Genomic DNA, 20,639 nt, shown 5'->3' with positions numbered 1-20,639 from the left:
TCATCCGGTGTGCCCACAAGTCACTCCACTTAGTCCCCACGATGGCCCCATGAGGTAATCTCTCTTGCTGCGATGCCAGTCCTACAGATGGAGAAACTGAGGCACAGAGAAGTCAAGCGCCTCGTGGAAGTCGTGTTGGGGGTGGGGAACATGTCCAGACTGCCTGTGGCTCAGGTCCAGCGCTCTCAACCCCTCCACGGGACCAGCGAGCTCTGGGAACACACTCTCAAGGTGTTTTTTCCTATTCTTTTTAATCTTTGCGGTCATTTCTGTGAATAGCAGTGTTTCAGGGGGAGAAGCCAAAAAGAAACCAAAAAAACCAAACCCGTAAGAAACACATTTCAGCTGTAAAAACCCTCAGGTGAACTTAAAAAAAGAAAGTAAACAACCGTGCAAAGGCCAAATGAGTGCCGTGAACTCTTCTCTTTTACGTTGACTGCACGTTCGGTGGCGGGCCAGTGAAGTTATCCAAACAGACGAGGCTCTCAAATCTGGGATGGAGGGGCGCTGGCTCTGCGGAAGTTTCTGGAAGTTTCTGAGACTAGGTAAAAGACGTAGGGGGAGGCATCCCAGCTTATCGAATGTTTGCTCTATGACTGGACACCAGCCATTGTGCTGCCGTGACTCAGTTTACTCATCTGTAAACAACGGGGTGGTCCCTACCGAAGTTCTTTTCGCCTCTGCAAAATTATGATTTTAATTCTTATAAAGGAAAAAAGTCTCATTCCAGCTTCATAAATGTGGACCAGTTTCCCTCCAAGTCAGTGCTTTCGGGCCTAAAACTCCATCAGTCTCAACCTCCCTCTTCATTCTCTTCTTCACGTGAAAACGAAGTCCGACCTGTGTCTTCCATTCTGAAATGTGCGCAGAGCCGTCTGAGGGTTTATTTCTCCTCTGGAGCAACTCGAAAAAAAAAAAGTTAATAGGAAGCACATGGGCACGGTGTGTGAGCGCTCTGTGTGTTTGTGTTTGAAAAAAATCCTTCAGGACGACTATGTCAGGCTTGCAAAATGCCTGGGCTGTCTCAAGAGCAGTTTATGGCCATTAGCATTAGACTGACGGCAGTTAATTGGGACAAAGTCCAGCTGCTCCTTTCTGGCATCGGGGCCAGGAGGACAATAAGAAAATAACCTGGATTATTCCTGTGGTCGGGTGGGAAGCGAGCAGGAGACACGTCTCGATTTTGAGGGGCTGGTGGGGGCTGTGTCGGGGGTGGGGTCCAGGCCAGGACTCAGGCATGCAGAATCATCATCTAGATGGAGTGTGGAGCGTGGAGTGCGGAGGGGGTATAGTGTGGGGGGGGTACGTGCCTGGGCTCTGGAGTGCCACTGCCTGGCTTCAAATCCCACTGCTCCAGCCCTGTGACCTTGGGCAAGTTACTTTACCACTTTGTGCCTCAGTGTCTCCACCTGTACGAGGCGGTAATGCTGGAACCCACCTCACAGGCTATTTGGAGGGTTAGGGGAATGGTGTACGCAGAGTTGAGGAGTCCTGAGGAGTCCAGGAAATAGCACTTGAAGGACCAGCACAGGCTCTGGTATTCTAGAAACCCAAGTCTGAATCCCAGCTCTGAACACTACTGGCTCTGTGATCTTGGGCATGTCACCTTCTCTCTCTGAACCTCACTTTCCCCATCTGTAAAGCAGGCTTGACGGTACCACCTCATGTAGCTGCTGTAAGGACCAGAGAAGAAATAACATTCTTCCCCATGTCCTGGTCCAGGAGGGCTCCTGTTTCCCTTTTCCCGTCTCATCTCCTCTACTCGCTCCGCCCAGATTCATCAGTCTCCTTTGGAGTCCTTCTCCACCTCTGGGCCTTTGTTCTCGCTGTTCCCTCTGCTTGGGCTGACCTGTCCCCAGCTGCTCAGGTGGTTGGCTCCTTTTTCATGCCTTGGGTCTCCCTAAGCTGGGCAATGTCCGTTACCACTCCCCTCACCGTTGCCCATCACACCGCCCTGATTTTGTCCTTCACAAGCTTTATCAAAATCTGTAACCATCTATTTATTTGTTAACTGACTAATGTCCATCTCTCTCTATGGGGGAATTAATTGTCTTCGTTGACTGCTGTGACCCTAGAGCCCAAAAGGGTGCCAGGCATAGAACTGGTGCTCAATAAAACTCAAAGAACGAATGAATGGATGGGGAACCACTCCTACATAACTCAACTCACTTATTATGCAGGGAGAGGGGTGCCAGAATGGGGGAGGGGTGCCAGAATGGGGGAGGGGTGCCAGAATGGGGGAGGGTGGACTGTGTTTGCTGTTCACCCTCTGTAGTCTCAGAAGCTCTGAGGCAGTAAGTTCCGTTTCTACTGGCCGAGCTGGAAAAACCTGGTTTTAGACTGACCCAAAAGCAAGTTCAAGTTCAGGGTCTTCTAAGTCTTTATTATTGGGATCAGAATCATAATTCACTCCCCACTTGGAGATGGGTCCTGGCAGCTTATGTCCTTCAGTGGAACTCAGAAGGCCACTGTGGGGAGGCAGAGGTGACAGCAGAGGCAGAGGAGGCAGGAGAGTACCATGGCTAAGAGTGCGGGCTTTTGGTGGGGGGGGGTTGGGATTCTCCCAGACGCCCAGGAGACTCCACTCAGTCCCTTTGATTGCAGTCAAATCTAAATTCCTTGGCCTGATGTTGGGCAGATAAGTCATTCCCTTGATGCCTCAGTTTCCTCTTCTGTAAAATGGGAAGAAGACCAGCACCAATCCTTTGGAGCATCTTGAAGATGGTATAAGATCCAGCAACATCACGTGGCAGGCGGCGAAGGTCTGGCCAATGTCAGCTGATGGTGTCACCAACAGACTCTGATGCAGATCTTTATTTGGAAGTTATTCCAAGGACTGGGCATTAATGCTCATCATCCCCTTTCTCTTGCATACCCTAAAGTCATTTTCCGTCCCTTCTCAATGATTTTTCCTGAAAGGCTGCCCTTGACATCCATTTTTATTGTTTCCTTAATTAAAAAGATGAAGTGACAATACTTGCAAATAGTTTTTTTTCCTGAGGATTTGCCCTGAGCTAACAGCTGTTGCCAATCGTCTTCTTTTCTTTGCTTGAGAAAGATTAGCCCTGAGCTAACCTCTGGGCCAATCTCCTTCTATTTTGGATGTGGGTCACCACCACACCATGGGTGACAAGTGGTGTAGGTCCACGCCTGAGATCTGAACCTGCGAACCCAGACCGCCGAAGTGGAGCACGCAGAACTTAAACCACTCAGCCACTGGGCCGGCCCCACAAATAGTTTTTTTTAAAGAAAAGAACAGTCACTCATTGGTCCTCCACCTTGTCATTAGCCCTTCATTTTTGCATTTTACTTTTCAGACCCCTGGTAGTCATTTTAACCAGCTTTCATAAAGGAATAAAATACCAGGATGAGGATTCCCCAAATGACTGCCACCGACCCTCTGTTCCATGCATCAGCCCCAACTTGCTCCCAGGGAGGCGCCAGAGAGGAGAAGGGGCTCTCGGAGGGTGAAAGAGTGGAGGTGGACACAGGAGAACCCAGCACACCGCCTCTTAGGGTTTGTGGAGTGGGAGTTACCCACTGGAGTTCCTTCTTCCTTTTCTAAGGCCACCCTCTGGGAACGCAGAGCCTTGAACCTGCTGCCCGGGATGACAGCCCCTTTACCCGCCTGCCCCATATTCCCCCAGCTGGCATTTCTCTGAGTCTCCAGTGGACCTGCCAATTCCATCACGCTTCACATCAAAGCCAGCTCCTGCCCACAGCCCTCAAGGCCCGGCGTGATTCAGCCCCACTCTCTCTCCAAGGCTCCCTCCTCCATCCCTGACTCTGCTCCAGCCTCGCTGGCCTTTGTTCTGTGCCTCAAACGCATCAAGACATTTCCCCTCCATACAGCTTTTGCACTGGCTCTTCCCTCTGCCTGGAATGCTCTTCCCCCAGGTCTCACATGGCTGACCCTTTGGGTCCAATGTCATCTCTTCCAAGAGTCTTCCCTGATGACTCAATCTAAAGTTACCATATCCCACTGCTCCTGATCCTGCAGCTGTTCACCAGGCTCTATCCAAACACCGTGTTTATCGGCTTCCTTGCACCCAAGCCCACCCCAAATTAGCCAGTTTATCTGTTGTCTTCTTGACTGTCAATCTCTCTCTCCTGCCGTGTAATTGCCACGAGGGTAGCTCTCACATCTATTCTGTCCACCGCTGTAACTCTGTTACTTGAGATAGATCCCGGCACATAGTAGGTGCTCAATAAATCAGCTGAATAAAGAAATGAATGACTGGGCACCCAACTCGGGAGGTGCCTTAGAGACCAGCAGGGAGGGGCCGCAGCGCCACACTGACCGTGCATCTGGTAGGTGTACGGGCTCTGTCCAGTGGGTGGGGTGCTGAAGCTGGAGCCATAGCTGAGGAATCCACTCTGGCCAGGGGAATGGTTCAAGCTGTCTTCTGTCTTGATGCCTTTGAAGGGGGAAAAAGAAGCACCAGGGACATAAGATTAGGATGCTTCCTGTCACCTGCAGAAGAGCAACCGAGTCAAGACAGCACACAATTTTATCAGCTTCCAAACCAGGAGTTGCAAACTGGTAGCTGGTGAGCTGAGATGAGCCTACAGACATATTTTGCTTGGCCTGCGTATTTTTAAGGAAAACCTGAATTAGCTCCTTTTGTTTAAAAAATCAGCAGATTTCACCCAAAAATCTGGACTTATAGCTCTCTTGAGCAACGAGATGGTCTAGTGGCATCATGCCTGTGTTCCCATGTGACGACAGCCTGCCCCCAGGAGCTCCCCAGTTGGTGTGTTTCCCATATCACCATGGATCCTTGCATTGAGGCTGGTTTTAAGGTGCTATTTTTCATTGCTTTTGTACTTTTTCTTTTTTACATTCTAAGACACTGTCAAAAGTGGCGAAGGGAAAGGCAGGCCAAGAGCATCTTGGATTTTGCACATGTGGTCATTTCATGCTTCCTGCCTGCCCCTGAGGGCAGTGAGTTACAACCCCCTACACCATGGAGTGAAGCCATGTATGGTTTAAACAGCCATCAGGATTTCGGGCGAAGGTGTTAAAGGAAGCATCCTTCCTCTGCAGAGAAAATGCCACTTAACCCTAAGGCACACTCTCCACCCTTCTCGTGGGGGGGCCTGCTTATCTGACACGCTTCCCGAAACCACAGGCACTGATTCCACGAGCAACTGGCTGGGGAAGGGAGGGGCGCTACCAGCAGTAGCCCACACGTTGTATTTTTATTGAAAATGTAATAAATGCACTGTAGAAAATTCCAATAGTACCAAAGGCATAGAGAAAAGTATCTCTTCTATCCTTGACCCCAAACCTCCAGCTCCCCTTCCACAGGCGACCACTGTTGCCAGTTTCTTGTATCTACCTCCAGACATGTTCTGTGCAAATACAAACTTATGCATGTATGTGCAATATACATATATATATTTTCCTCTTTTTTAAAAATAAACTGGAGCGGTCTATACCATTATACATTTTCCTCTTTTTTCTTTTGTTACTTGACAATACGTGATAATGATCATTCTCCACCAGCTTATAAAGTTCTCTCTTATTCTGTATTTATGGCTGTGCAGTATTCCACTGTGTGGCTGCCTCATCATTTAACCCCTCGTGTACACGTACATCTTTCTGTTAATCCCGGTATTTGGAATTGCTGAGTCCAAGGGCAAGAGCATCTTAAATTTTTATGGATGCTGCTAAATGGTGCTCCCCGGAGGGGAGACGGACATCCTCTCCACATGATAAGCGGGTGTCTGCTTCCCTTTTGCATCAAATGCATTATCAAACTTTGCTTATCTTTCTCTGTCTTATAGCTGTAAAGAGTATCTCAATGCTGTTTAAGTCTGCATTTCCTTAAAGAACATTTCTAGTTCCGGGGATGGTTTTGCAATTGTGGTTTCCCTCCTTCTCACTCATTCATCCCCATAAATGAGGCGAATGCTTAGTGGGGTAAAAATGATGGAGTTTGGGTCTGGAGGCCTGTGCTGGAGTCCTGGACGGTTCGCTTCGTTACTTGGTGACCTGGGCAGTTTCTCCTCCAACCCCAGCTTGGGAGTCTCCTCCCTTGTGAGATAAGATGCTGATCCCACCAGAAGGTTGTCAGGAGGTTAAAGGAAGGGGAGAGGATGAACATATAGGGCTCTGACTGGGGAACTTAGAAGCACACATCTCTTTCATCCTCACAACCATCCCACAAAACAAGCAATACTGTTCGCTCCCTTTTAAAGATGTGGAAACTGAGGTTCAGAAAGCCAGGCCACTCAACTGGGGTCTCGCAATTAGCTGATAACTCTGAAGTCAAGGTTTTCCTCTCCTTCTCTTGATGCCTCTTACCAACGGGTGTGAAAGGACTTTATGCAGTAGACGGTGCAAGACTTCAGTAACAACAATGATGAGAGCAACAAGCACCTTCTTTTGCTCAGTCTGCTAGGAGCGGGTAATGGTTTACTTGGTGCAGGCTGCCTCCTGGTGCACCTGGAGTAAAATCTAAACTCTCTGGGTGACCAGGTCCTACAGGGGCTTGGCTCATGCCTCCGACCCCTGCCTTCTTCAGCTCCTTCGCTCACCCTTCTCGAGCTGTGCATTCGGCCACTCTCATTCATTTCAGTGGCTGAATGGAAATCCAAGTGAGGACCATCACTGCCTATGCAGCCAGTCCCCTGACAATGAACTCTAGGGTGCTTCCAAGGTTTCTGCTATCACAGCCCAGGATGGAATGGATGTGCCTCCTCACGCAATGTTAGAATGTTTGTCTAGGTTGGTTATAAGAAGCGGAATTGCTGACTCAAAGGTACATAAATTTTTCATTTTAAATAGATGCAGACAAAACTGCAAGGATGTCTTTAGACACGGGGCCTTTGCACATGCTCTTCTCTCTGCCCTGGAACGCACTACATCCCATCCCCGTCTTTACCAGGCTGATGCCTTCTCATCCTCAATTTCTCAGCTTAAATGTTGTTTCCCCAGCAAGGCCTTTCATGGCCTAAGTCAGGCCCTGTCCCCTGAGCCCCTCCACAGCACCCCACTCTTCAGGGAACTCATGACAGTTCATCTGTTTGCCGCCTGCTCCCTCCTTAGGCTGAGAGCTCCTGGACGGCAGGGCCAGGCCTGTCTTGTCCTCTGTGCTATTCCACACCTGCCTCACTGCTGGGCACACAGTAGGCGCTCAATAAATGTCTGCCCAATGAACAAATATGGAAGAAAACAAAATAAAGGTTTTCACATCTCCTTTTGTTTGCTAAGTGGTTGGATCGCAAAATTCTAACTTATGAGGAAAGGAAGAGACTCTGGCAAGCACGTGAAAGGCTTTAGTCCTGTAAATCAGGGCGGCCCAACTGTGTCCAGGGACCAGTCACCAGCTTACCATGAGAAAGTACAGAAACATCTAGAAACTTTCGTAGCAACTTGACATCGTGTGACATCTAAGGTCATATCTCTGGGCTTCTATTTTGTATCACTGTTTTGTTATTTTAATTTCATTTTTCTAGTAATTCATTTTTATTGCATTTTACCAAAGTATCAGTCCACAAAGAACTGGAAATTAAAAAGCAAAAAACAACTACCGGGCTTTTTACCCCAGATGAGTAGCACTGCTCCAAGAGACTAAGTTCAAAGGAAATCCGGTGAAGGTCCGGTTTGGGGACAGTCTGACCACATCAGATCTCTTGCTCCCCAAGTGTTTCTCGTGAATATCTTTGTGGCAAAGAGAAGGAGGCCTCCATAAGATGCTCAGGAACCACCTACAGATTTTGCTGTCTTTAGCTCTTGGAAGCACGATAGTGAGTGCGTGCATTTCAGAAAGCATGTCAACAACAGTGATGCACGGGGCATTCATTCATTCCACAAACATGCAAAATAAGTCTACATCAGGGGTGGCAAACTGTGGCCCATGGGCCAAATGTGACGTGCTGCCTGTTTTCCTAAATAAGGTTTTCCTGAAACACAGACACACCCACTCATTTACGTATCTTCCGTGGCTGCTTTCGAGCTACAACAGTAGCTTGAGTAGTTGTGATAGGGAATGTATGACCGCAAAGCCAAGGGTATTTAATATCAGGCACTTCACAGAAAAGTTTACTGATCCCTATTCCACATAACGAGATGCAGAAGCATGATAAACAGCAAATCCATGGGTGTGGGCGTCTCTGAGATGAAAGGGAGGCAGACCTCCCTCTATTTTTTATTTTTTAAGTTGGATGGTCAGTTTGTGGCTGTTGGTAATATTACTCTTTATGCTTTTACCTATGTATTAAACGTTGTATAATAAATTGAGGGAAAAAATACTCAGTACTCCCAACCTCCTTGTCTCTAGTTTGCTCAATTGTGTTATTTCCCTGAAGCTATTTAAACAAAGGTAATACTACTATTTGCCAAGGAGCAATGAGAAACACTTCCTAACAAGATTCAACAAGGTTTGTCCAGACAGTGAGCAAACACTGCTTGCTCGGGCACAGGCATATGGGAGGGAAACGGCTTTTCATGCCACCTGTCATTCTGCAGTGGCATGGACCTCCCGTGTGTGTGTGGCAGCCTGGCTTCTACTGCATCGATGGAGCGTTTCCCATGGGCCAGGCCCTGCGAGCTAAGCCCTTCATATAGATCAAGGGTACGGGTCCATGGGCCAAATGTGGCCCACTGCCTATTTGTGTCGATAAAGTTTTATTGGAACACAGACACATCCATTCGTTTACATAGTGTCGGCTGCTTTCACGCTACAGTGGCAGAGTCGGGGAGTCGCAACAATGACAGTCTGCCCCACAAAGCTGAAAATATTTGCTAGCTGGCCCTTTACAGAAAAAGGCAGCTGACCTCTGATGGAGATGACCTCATTTAATCCTCACAACAGCTGTGAGGAGGCCAGACTCAGCATCACTCCCACTGCACCAACGAGGAAACAGAGGTGGCTTGCCTGGGGTCTTGGGACCAGCAAGAGGCAGAGGTACAGTGTGAACCGAGGACGTGCCCTCTCACCTCCTACGCTGTGGGTCAGGGAACAGACTGACAGTAACTAAGACGGTAAAATGACTTTGAACCAAATTAATTTCCACCTGACACTGTGTTTTGTCTGGGAACAGGGTTAGTTTTCTTGCTTTTGCTGAAAAATACAACGGCTTCATTCTTCTGGGCTGTCAGCCAGGCAGGGTAACTTCCATGTGCTTGTGTCACAGGTCTTCCAGCACAGGAGGGACAGAAAGATAGAAAAGATGCTCACACCTGTTGGCGAAGCTGAGTCACAGGGAATCCCCTGGGATTTACAGAACGCACGCCAGGGCCGGGGAGCTCAGTGGTTAAGGGCTTGGACTCCAGAGCCAGGCTGCCAGGGTTTAATTCCACCTCTGCAGCTGACCGGCTGGGTGACCTTGGGCAAGTTATTTATCCTCTCTGAGCCTCCATTTATTTATCCCTCAAAGGAAGATAATGATAAGAACTTCCTTGTAGGCTTGAGGGGCATTAAAACAACTCCTGGATGTGGAGCACTGAGAGTCGTGGGCGGCGGCAACTTAACAACCGTGACTACAACCAATGCCTCCTCTGATGCCCCACCGGACTCGTCACTGCCACCTCTAGAATTGCTCTTGAATGTCCACTGCCCTGCCCCAGGCCTCCACCAGGGCCTACCCCAGGCCTTATCAGCCTCCCAGCTGGCCTTCCTGTTTCTCCTCTGCTTCCCTCCAACTCAACCTCCCCACAGCAGCCAAGGTGATCCTTAAAAACCCAGATTGCGAGGCCGGCCTGGTGGCACAGTAGTTAAGTTTGCACGTTCCGCTTTGGCAGCCCGGGGTTCACCAGTTTGGATCCCGGGTGTGGACATGGCACCACTTATCAAGCCAGGCTGTGGTAGGCGTCCCACATATAAAGTAGAGGAAAGTGAGCATGGATGTTAGCTCAGGGCCAGTCTTCCTCAGCAAAAAGAGGAGGATCGGCAGCAGATGTTAGCTCAGGGCTAATCTTCCTCAAAAAAAAAAAAAAAAAGAAAGGAAAAAACCCATATTGTCTCACATAGCCCTCTGCTTGTAACCTGCGGATGAGTTCCTGTTTCACTTGGAATAAAATCCTGAATCCTTCCCAGGCCTCTAAGGCTCCACCCACCTCTTCCACCTCATCCCCCACTGTGTCCAGCCACTGGGCTCCCAGGCCTTGCCAAGTGCCTTCCCGGGCCTTCCGGCGGGCGGTCCCCTCCCCCGGATGCTCTCCCTCCTGAGCTTGCACAAAGTCCTCTCTCAGTTCTCAGCTGGGTCAGCACCTCCTCTAAAAGGCCTTCCCTGCTGGAACCTAATTTAGGAATTAATTAGAATTCAATTAATTGGAACTCATTTGATTCTTCCTTGCTCTGTTCTCTCCCATGACCTCCTCCTCTTCCTTTATATCATGCGTGATCATTTGAAATAACATAAAATTTTAAAGAATTAAAAAATTTCTTTGCCCCTCTAGGCCAGAGGTTGAAGACTCAAATGTCTTCAGGGGACAGACAGATAATTCAAACAAGTGATGTGGGCCAGGTGGGGACCATGGCGAACTGAGGCTAATGGGGACAGCCCTACTCAGAGCCACTTACTCCTGACACAGAAAATATGGGCCCAGTGCTGCCTGATCTTTTTCTTTTCTGGTGAGGAAGACTGGCCCTGAGCTAACACTGGTTGCCAATCTTTCTCTATTTTGGATGTGGGATGCCCCCTCAGCATGGCTTGATGAGCTGTGTGTAGGTCCGTGCCGGAGATCCAGACCCGTGAACCCTGGGCCACCGAAGTGGAGCTCACAGCCTTAAATGCTGTGCCACCGGGCCAGCCCCATGGATCATTTGTTTTTTTTTAAGATATTAGAAATATGAATTCTTATGTAAACATTTCTCATTTTAAAATTGTTCATTAATTTAAAAAATGTCAAGTATATTTTCCTGGTTAAAAAACAAGCCAAAGGCCACATTACCCATCAGCCTTCACTTGGCAGCCTCCGATCTAGACAGGAAGCTCCACAAACACAGGGCCCGCCCTGCTCGTGGACCACTGAATGCCCAGCAAGGGCCCCAATACTGAACGAATGAACCAGCGAGAGAACGAGGCAGAGGTAGAGAGAGAGAAAAGAAGGCAAAGTTCAGTCCCTGCACGCCAGCCACGTCATCCGGTTGGGAAGACGAGAAGGGCGTATTATCTTTATGGTTGACGAAACTGAGGCCTGGAGGAGGCAGGGGCACTGGGTCTGGGAGGTGAGTCTCCCGCCCCTCACCCCATGGTCTCTCCCCGGATGCCGTGGATGTGGCTGGATTGGAAAGCCGTCTGCTTGGCCATCCGTGGTTTCCACCTGCCCCTCGTCCTACTCCTGACATACACTTTCTCATATTCAGATCTGTTCTCCCGAGTGAGCCTGACCTGGCCCCTGGTTCCATGGGTGGACATGTGGCCAAATGTGGCCGATCAGAGCATTCCATCTTCTCTGCCCCAGCGTCTGGGTCAGGGATGGCCATGGGAGTCCAGCGAGAGAGATCTCTTCAGCACCACAGTGGGAAAGCCTGCCTGAGATTAAAGCCCATGCAAATGGAGCAGAGACTAATTCCTGATATTATTGCTTGAGTAGCTGGATCCAACACTGCCTGAAGCCAGTCCTCTAAGATTTTTCAGCTCAGTTTGCAATAAACTCCTCTATTTCCTTAATCTAATTACCACTAGATTTTTGTCATAGGCTACCAAAAGAGCTTCGGTTGACACACAAATTAAGAAGGGAGGAAATAGCATGAATAAAAACCACAGGCAGTGTGATGACTAATTTTCTGTGTCAACTTGACTAGACTGGACGGGGCCAAGAGGTGTCCAGACTGTGGTCAAACATTATTCTGGGTGTGTCTGTGAGGGTGTTTCTGGATGAGATTAACATTTGAATCTGTAAACTGAGTTATGTAGAGTTCTCTCCCCAATGTGGTGGGCCTCATCCAACCAGTTGAAGGCCCAAATAGAATCAAAAGGCTGAGGAAGAGGGAGCCCTTCTGCCCGAGTGCTTGAGCTGCGACATTGATCTTCTCCTGCCTTCAGACTCGAACTGAAAAGTCAGCTCTTCTTGGATCTTGGCCTGCTGACTTTTGGACCAGATGTGACACCATCAGCCCTGCCGGTTCCCAGGCCTCTGGGCTCAGACTGGAGAGCTGGTCTCCAGACTGCCAACTGCAGACCTTGGGACTTCTCAGCCTCCACAGTCGGGCGGGCCGATTCCTACGAGAAATCTCTCTCTCTAGACACACATCTCTAGCTCCACCCCGCCGGTTCTGTTTCTCTGGAGAACCCTGACTAACACAGAGGGACAGGCGAGCAGTGCGTGGCGAGCCTGGCTCACCGAGTCTCCAGCTCTCAGCAGGAAGGTTCTGAGAGTCCAGGTCTGTGGGTCTGTGGTTTTGCCTTCCCAGCACCCATTTCTCCTTCTTCTGATACCACCCCTGTGTTTTCCTTTGAGAGAGCCATCCATCCCTCATGTACAATCCATACGCTTCAACCTCCTTATGGCCCTCACCCTCACTCCTTGTCTTGTTCTAAGCATTGTCATGCGGCCAATTTGGGCCAATGGGGGTCAATATGAGATTCTGGTGGAACTGCTGGGAGTGCTGAGCTGAAAGGATGAAAACCCAGAGTTGATAGGCACCATCTTTGCTGCCATGTGGGAAGAACCTGTGCAAGAGTAAACCCAACTCAGAGGAAAACATCTGAAGATGGAGGGAGACATCTTCCTCCTGATGTCATGTGAGCACCTGGATCCAGCCATACCTGATGTCAGCTGTACCTTTACATTTTCCAGTATGTGAATCATTAAATTTCCATTTTCCCTAAGCCAGCTTGGGCTAACTTTCTTCTTCTTGAAATTAAAAGAGGCCTTCATATAGTCTGCAGAACTTGAACTATATTTAAGGCGTCTATCCTTCTCCTCTATCTCTAATCCAAAATTAGGCTGGCTGCATTTAACTAAGGCCACAGGGCAAAGGAAAGACCATGATGTTGGGAACCCCGGGGGGAAAGCAGGGCTTGCTTTGGTACTCACTGTAGGAAGGGAGTCCATAGGCTTGTGCTGGAGGTGGGTAAGCCGTGTAGGGGCCGGCCTGCTGGATGCCCGCGCTGTACTGTGTCTGGCCGTAGGCTGCCATGGCGGAGGGAGGCTGGCTGGGTAGGATACGTGCGCAGGGTCTGCATGGAAGGAGAGAAGATTAAATCTCCAGGCCCAGCCTAGCATCCCTTCCTCCTGATTTTGGTCTCAACAGCACCATTTTGCTTTGGGTATTGACTCTTTCCAGGGCAGAGACAAGTGTGGTGTTCATCAAATCCCACTTCATTTCCCCTCTTCCTGGACACCAGGAAGAGACATTTCCTGTCTCGCTTGCAGTCAGATTAGACCATGTGGCTGGGTTCTGCCCAAGAGAAGGTATAAGCCGCTCCCAGGTCTGGCCAATAAAACCAACTTCTGTGACGCCTCCTGCCCTCTCTCCTCTTCAGGCAGCGATTGTGGAGGGAACAGGCGGAGAAGGCAGAGCCAAAATACGGACACATGCTGGATGCTCGAGTCAGCGTGTGGAGGAGAGATCTCATCAGACCCACACTGAAACAAACCTTTGTTATTTGCGGTGTTTAGTCATGAGGTCAGCGTTTATTGATTACCGCAGCAGAGCTTGTCCCACCCGGCCATTGTCCTAATTTAGACACCTTCCAATTGACTGTAGTTTGGCAGCGCTGTCAATCAAGATGCCCTGCTCTTGGCCAAGGGGTGGGTGCATGATGCAAGACCATCCAATCAGACTCTGCCCTGGGAATTTAAATCTTGGGCTGAATAATTCATTCCAACAGCCACACCAAAAGAGGAGCTGTCTTTTAGTTCCTTCCTATTGCTTGGATCCCAGAAGCTGTCCTTGGTCTTTCTTTTTTTTTTCTTCTAAAGATTGGCCCTGAACTAACATCTGTTGCCAATCCTTTTTTTTTCTTTTTCTTACCCCAGACCCTCAGTACATAGTTGTATACTTTAGTTGTGGGTCCCTCTACTTGTGGCGTGTGGGATGCTGCCTCAGCGTGGCCTGCTGAGGGGTGCTAGGTCCACCCCCAGGATCCGAACCAGTGAAGCCCTGGGCCACCGAAGCAGAGTGCGCAAACTTAACCACTTGGCCACGGGGCCAGCCCCTCCTTGGTCTTGCCTGAAGCCTGATTATTCCACTTTGACTTACATTTTGAGCTACTCCAAACCTTCCCCCAAAAGTCCTGGTGGTCTTACACCAGCCAGAGTCGATTTCTGCCACTTACAACTAAAGAACTCAACTGGATTCTGCCCTCCGTGGTGAGTAACAGGCTCCACGGGGCTGGGACGGGAAGGGCCGCTGACCTGAGACACCTGCAACGTGACGACTGCCACCCTTCACTGCGCTCTTATCACCAGCTGGGAACTGTGATACTCAGGCCCCACGGGAGCAGGAAATCTCCTGAGACGCTCATCTCGACGCTCTGGGTGGGGGCTCTTGGCTCTCATTTAGGGAAGAAACCTGAAGCCACAGCTAGAAAGAGTGGGAAATCTCGACCTTGACCTCAGGACCCTACTCCAGAGCCAGCACCTGTAACAAGACTGCCACGGACCCGGCCCTGCCAGCAGCAGGAAAGAAAGTCAAGGTGGGCTCTTCCAATAGGAAGAGAGCAAGATGGCGGCCCAGGGGCCACACGAGGTCCAGGGGTCCAGGAATAGAATTTCTTTGGCTGGAACAGTTATTTATTTATTTTTATTTGAATTCATTGCCAATGTTTTAAAACCAGGAGGTCGCCCTCTCTCTCTCCCTCTCATCTCTCTCTCTCTCTCACATCACACACACACAAACACACACATGCTCTTTATTTCCCCCTTCTCTTGCAAAGCAGACGCTTTGGCAAGCCTGGGTCTGTCCTGTCCTGTGTCGCGCCATCAGCTGGGTGTGAGGAGCGGCCACCTCTTGAGACTATCACCCTCTGTCTGCAACAGTGTCCACGGCCCACTTCACTTTGTGATGAAAACAGCTAACAACTCATGCCTACTATGTGCCAGGCACTGTCCTAATTACTCTATGGTGATCAGCTCGTTGAAACCTCATAACAAGCATGACAATCCTTGGGGGGAGGGACCATTCCTATCCCCATTTTACAGATGAGAAAACAGGCGGAGAGAGACTGAGAGACACACTGAAAGCACACAGCTGGTGCAGACTTTGAACGCTGGCTGCAGAGGCCATGCCCGCTGGCCCCGTAGATCACATACCTGGACGCTAGCGCCACGTGCACCCGCCATCCTCTGTCTAAGCATTCTAACTGTCATGTTTCCCAGCAAACGCTCATGAGACCCCCAAACCCGCGTCTGATCCCATTCTGGGTACGTCACTCAGTGAAGACCTGTTGGTTTCCAGAGTTCCTCCGACATCTGAGGCCTCACGGCAGGTGTGAGACTGATACAAAAGTTTAAGTAGTTATAAAAAGATGTTCTCATGCGCTCTTTCGTTTTGACTACTACATGATCAAGGGTTAGGAACTTGTTCCAAAATGCATGACAACTCATTTGGGCTGGAGACGCCAGAACCACTCCTGGAAGGCGTTTGATAGTCATTATTCCCACTCTGTGAGGCGCCTGGACACGCACGCGGTGCGTCAGGACTTTGTGCTGAGCGGAGACCCTTATCTGAGAACGTTCCCGATGTACACCTGTCCTTAGGAGCAGAAGGTGGGAATCTGAGATGACCAAGTCCTGCTTCCTAGCAAAACCTACTTACCCTCCTCGGAGTAAATGGGGCTAAAATGAAAACCCAGAGGAAGGACAGAGCAGCTCTCTAACCCGAGGCAGTGAAGAGAAGTCGGCAGACTGAACAGACCTCAGTTTATATTAACAACCCCCAAAATATCTGGAGGGAAAGGAAGGTGGAGAAAGCGTGTTCCTCGTAAACAGCTGCTCCAGGGCCGTCACGGGTGGAGCGTGTCCAGATAGGGAGGAGCTGACCATCCAGACAGGGTGCGCTGACCGTCCAGCCAGACCAAACCCAGGGCTTCTCAGGTGCAGAGTGGCAGCTCCCCGAGGGCAGGCACGGGGGGACCCCGGGTAAGCCGTGCCCGTCCCCGAGCTCCCTCTGCCCCTGCGCACACTGAGGTGGGGCATTTATGCCACCCGCTGTGTTGAGATCTCTGATTGGTCTGTCTGTCTGTCTGTCTCCCCCACTAGACTGGAAGCTCTCCGAGGGCAGGGTCTCTGTCTCACTCATCTCTGAGTCTCCAGGACTCGGCAGGGGACTTGGCATGAGGAGTGTTGGGTGAATGTTGGAGCAGGCAGAAAGCATAGAAGGAGGGAGGTAGAGAGAGAAGAATAAGGGGGGGTGGGGTGGAGGGAAGGGGAGGGAGAAAAAGTGGGAGAGGAAAGGAAGGAGGAAAAAAAGGGAAACAGGGAAGGAGGGAGGGAGGAATTGAGAAAGAGTCTAATCATAGGAAAGAAGAGAAGGAAAGAATGAAAAAAGGAAGAAAGCCACAGCCAACACTGTCAGAACGCTCTGTTCCAGGCACCTTCTAAGCGCTTTTTACATGTTTTAGCTCATTTCATAGGCAGACATCATGATTGTCCCCTTTGTCCAGATGGGGAGACTGAGCCCAGGGGGGTGGAGTCAGTTGCTCCAGGTCGCTCAGCCAGCGAGTGCTGGCACTCAGACTCCAGTCCAGGGAGTCTGGCTCCAGAGCCTCTGCCCTCGAGAAAGAGAAAGAGAAAGAGGGAGCCAAGGAGAAACCAGAGGTACTCACCTCGCGAGGAGCTGGGACACGCTCGGAGGGGCCGGAGGGGCTGATGCCGTGATGCCTGGGGGGAAAGGAAAATTGGAAGGGCTTTAGCTGTCAGAGCGACGCTCCACAGAAGCTGTGACTTTAGACGGCAGCTTAAGCGGGAAGAAATCGAGAGCTGCTGCCAGGGACTTTCTCAACCACAAAAGCTCATCCGAGAAGCAACATGCGAGCGTTCTCCTCCTTGAAAACCCCTTCCGGGTGCGCCTTGTCTCCAGGTACTAATGGAAGGTACATGGGAAGAATCTATAGCATCTTGAAACGTCAGAGGGGAATTCACACCCCACCCATTGTACAGATGGAGAAACTGAGGCCAAAGGGACAGAAAGAACGTGCTTGAGCCAGCTCACGTGACTAGACAGCAGCACTACTGGGACCTGAACCGGGTTTCTTGATTCCCAAGCTGGAGCCATTTCCACTCCAGGATGGAGAACCAGTCCCTCCCCTGCCTCACAGGCAACCCCAAGAACCCCAGAATGGCCGGCTGCCGTTGGCTTTGATTATCCAACATCCATTTCCCTTCTTCCAACGACATCACCTTGATGTTCCTCCCCTCTCTCCCAAATTCAGCCAGGGGGTTCGGGGGGGCTGGCCCCAGCACTCAGGGAAAGGTAGACCATGGATCAGGGAGACGGGAGCGGCCCAAGCTCCTGATGAGGCTGTGTCCCTGTGCACACTGTATTCCTGGGCACCCAGCATCCAGCCATCGGCAGGAGACAATAATGCAGGAAGTGACGGAAAGGCGGTGGAATTCAGATGGAGGGACGTTTGCGAGAGGATAATTCCACAGATGGACAGTTCCCTGGGGAGCGTTTGGTGCGCTGTCATTTTTAACAACAGAACTCAAGGGCCTCACTGTGGAGCCCTGGCAAATGCTAGACAACGTGTGTACTGATTGCCAGTTCACGCTCCCTGGTATGGAGGGCAGAGGCTGGTGTCCTTGTGCCTCCTGAGAAATGCCCCCAGGTCCCTGGAGCTCCGAGCCTCTCTCAGCCCCTGAGCTGGAGGCTCAGCGGGCCAAATGTAATTCCAGCTCCTACCCTGCAGCAATGACACTCCGGGCAGGCTGCCTGGAGTCGCTGGGCCTCAGAGGTCCCCCCTGTGAAATGGGGAAAATATTCATCTCCCAAGGACGAGTGAGGATTCAACGAGAAGATGATGACGACGCCCATCGTTTACCCAGCACTTGCTACGTGCCAAGCTCTCCTCTAAATCCGTTACCTGCATTAATTATTTTAATCCTCATCATCGCCCCATGAGGAGGGTTCTATTCACACCCCCACGTTATCGATGAAGAACTGGAGGCCCAGAGAGTTCAAGTAATTCACCCAAGGCCACACAGATCATAAGGGATGGAGCTGTGATCTGAACCCAGGTGTTCTGGCTCCAGAGTTTGTCTTCTCCACCGCAACACTGCAGCCCACGATGACAGCCATCACCATCATAGCAACCAGCATCCACTTAGAAGTGCACTACGGGCCAGGCCCCGTGTTAACTGCTCATATGCATGATCTCATTCAGTGCTCATGACAATACCAGGAGGCAGGCAATGTCATTATCCCCATTTTACAGATGAAAAAACTGAGGAAGGCTAAGTGCATTGCTCAAGCCACACAGCGTGTGGGCACAGCAACTGGGACTTGAACCCAAATACTTCTGAGTCCCAAGTCCACTCCCCGGCTGGGTCAAATTCTGTTTGAGTCCCAAACCACTGGGGTGGGGGTGGGAGACCTGAAGTCCATTTAGAGAGCTGCAACTAGACTAAAAAAGAAAACAGAATAGACAATATCACCAAATACTGCCCATAGGAAGAAGCAATTGCGTGAGACTTTTGTTCCAGTTATAGATACGAGAATGTGATGGGTGTGTGTTGTGTGTGTGTGTGCTGCATGACGGTGTAAAAATATATATTTCTTACTATGTGTCATATTAAAAATAAGTTGGAACGGCAGTGGTCTAACACCATGGAAAGCCCCGGCACACAGCGGGTGCTCACTCAAGGCTAAGGCCCCTACTCTGGGTGTGCTGCCCCAGGCCGGGCCTCCCGTATCCCCTTCTCCACTCTCCTCCAGGACCAGAGAATGAACTGTCATTCCAAAGCAGCCAGTCTCATTATCGATCAAAGTCCACCATTTGAGTGTGTTTAGTAATACATAAGTTACTGAATTAAACATTTTGAATATGTTTTCTTTAATAAATATGTAAATATTCATAAAAATCTAAATCTACGGAAACATTCCTATGGGCTCGGATTAACTCGGCATCCTTACACGTTTGAAGCCATTTCTCCCCCACCACAGCCTCCGTGCCACGATTTGCATATGTGCTCACGCCGGCTTCCTCAGTTCCTCGGCATCGTGGAGCAGCATGCCTTCCCACATGGGCAGGTCTCCCTCTCCTGCGGTGCAGACCCAGAACAGTCTCCCTTTCCCACCCCAGTGGCCCCCGGGAGGACTGTGCAGGCGAGAAACAGGCATTCCGTCAAGGAGCATTTCCTTTTGCAGATTGCGTGACTTTTGAAAAACACAGGCTTTTTATCTATTAAAAAAAAAACTGGTGTCGCATTTAATGTTTTCATCCTAGGAGACTTGGGGGAATTGAGAACCTACCAAATGGGTGCATTATTCCCATTATCCTCTTCCCTCCTCTCTCCCTCCCTTCCTTCTTCCTTTTCTCCCTGGTGAGGATGCTGCAGACCTCAGTGAGAATCCTGATGGAATGTGACGAGGCAGCGCTCTCCAAGCTCCTCCCCTTCTTCAGGGGTCTGGGGTGGGACGGTGTCAGGATGGAGATGCTCACTGCTGTGGGGCAGAGGCTCCCCCGGGGCAGAGAGCCTCTCTCTCCCTCTGCTGCTCTTGCTGTGGTCCAGGGCTGTTAGTCCTCAGAGGTCATGAGGACCAGGAGGCCAACCTGCAGCTGTATCCGCACATGACCTGCACACCAGGAAGTAGGCCTGACAGAGTGGCCGTGGAGGCAACGCCAGCCCCCCTGTGAAAGGTGGAGGGGTGGGCATCACTGTCAGAGGGGCAGGCAACAACGTAGTCCTCAGTGCAGCCCAGACGTCTTTCAGTGAGCCCTCTGGATGCCCACTTCACCACTTCCGGAAGCCACTGTGTTTGACACTTTCTCCAGATGGCAGGTCAGAGCCAGACAGACACACTGAGGGTGGAGACATGGGAGGCCGGGCCAGCGAGCTTCCCGTGCAGCTCAGGAACGATCTTGCCTATAGGCTTTGCAGCGCCATGGGAGGCAGGCAGATGCTCTGGACAGCAGCATGGCTATCGTACCACAGCCTGCCAGAGCGGTAGAGAGGGTGTGGACTGTGGTCATGAGTCCCTCCATGATGCCAAAGTGTCACAGACCCTGGCAGCAGTGGTGGGTGGGGTGGGGGGAGGCGAGCATGCTGGCAACCTAGGGTGTGGTCATACTTCTCATGGTCACCCCATCACAAACACGGCGCCATCAGCACAAGGGGCAAATGACCCTTTCTCTCCATTCTCCCAGGGAGCTGCAAGCATCTTCAGGGTGGGGAGGACACCACGTTCAGCAGCAGTATCGCCCTCCCCCACCATATTGGTGGGATCTGCTGCCTGGCAGATGGAGATGGACTTCCCATTGACCACAGCTTCCTGTTGTCAACCTCATCAGTGCCATTGAACTTGCCATGACGGACGAGGTTGAGGTCGACGGAGTCACGGATGGTGACTTACATCCACATTGCCTGTGGTGGAAGCAGCCCCAGTGACCTGACTCCGCACAGCCAAATCTATTTACACCGAGCTACTCCACGTGTCTCGGGGGATGTGGCTGGCACAGAAAATGGGGCCGCCAGCTCTCAGGCGGGGAGGGGCAGAAAGCCGCCTCCGTTTACTTCT

General features: G+C 50.6%; 1 protein-coding gene across 2 annotated transcripts in view; it reads right to left on the bottom strand.

Annotated features, from left to right (window-relative positions):
• The window catches only part of EYA2 (EYA transcriptional coactivator and phosphatase 2), a 251,928-nt gene that overhangs the window by 146,992 nt on the left and 84,297 nt on the right, over positions 1-20,639 (bottom strand). For both annotated transcript variants that reach the window (XM_070589359.1, XM_070589358.1), the window contains exons 3-5: positions 16,729-16,783; positions 12,995-13,137; positions 4,302-4,418 (exon numbers count right to left, since the gene is read on the bottom strand). In XM_070589359.1, the coding sequence (XP_070445460.1) occupies positions 4,302-4,418; positions 12,995-13,137; positions 16,729-16,783 (315 nt within the window). The remainder of the gene's footprint in view (positions 1-4,301; positions 4,419-12,994; positions 13,138-16,728; positions 16,784-20,639) is intronic.

This window comes from Equus przewalskii, chromosome 21, assembly GCF_037783145.1.
Source record: "Equus przewalskii isolate Varuska chromosome 21, EquPr2, whole genome shotgun sequence".
In the NCBI taxonomy this organism is placed as follows: domain Eukaryota; kingdom Metazoa; phylum Chordata; class Mammalia; order Perissodactyla; family Equidae; genus Equus; species Equus przewalskii.
Note: the sequence above shows the minus strand (reverse complement) of the source record. Positions and strands in the feature narration are given on the sequence as shown.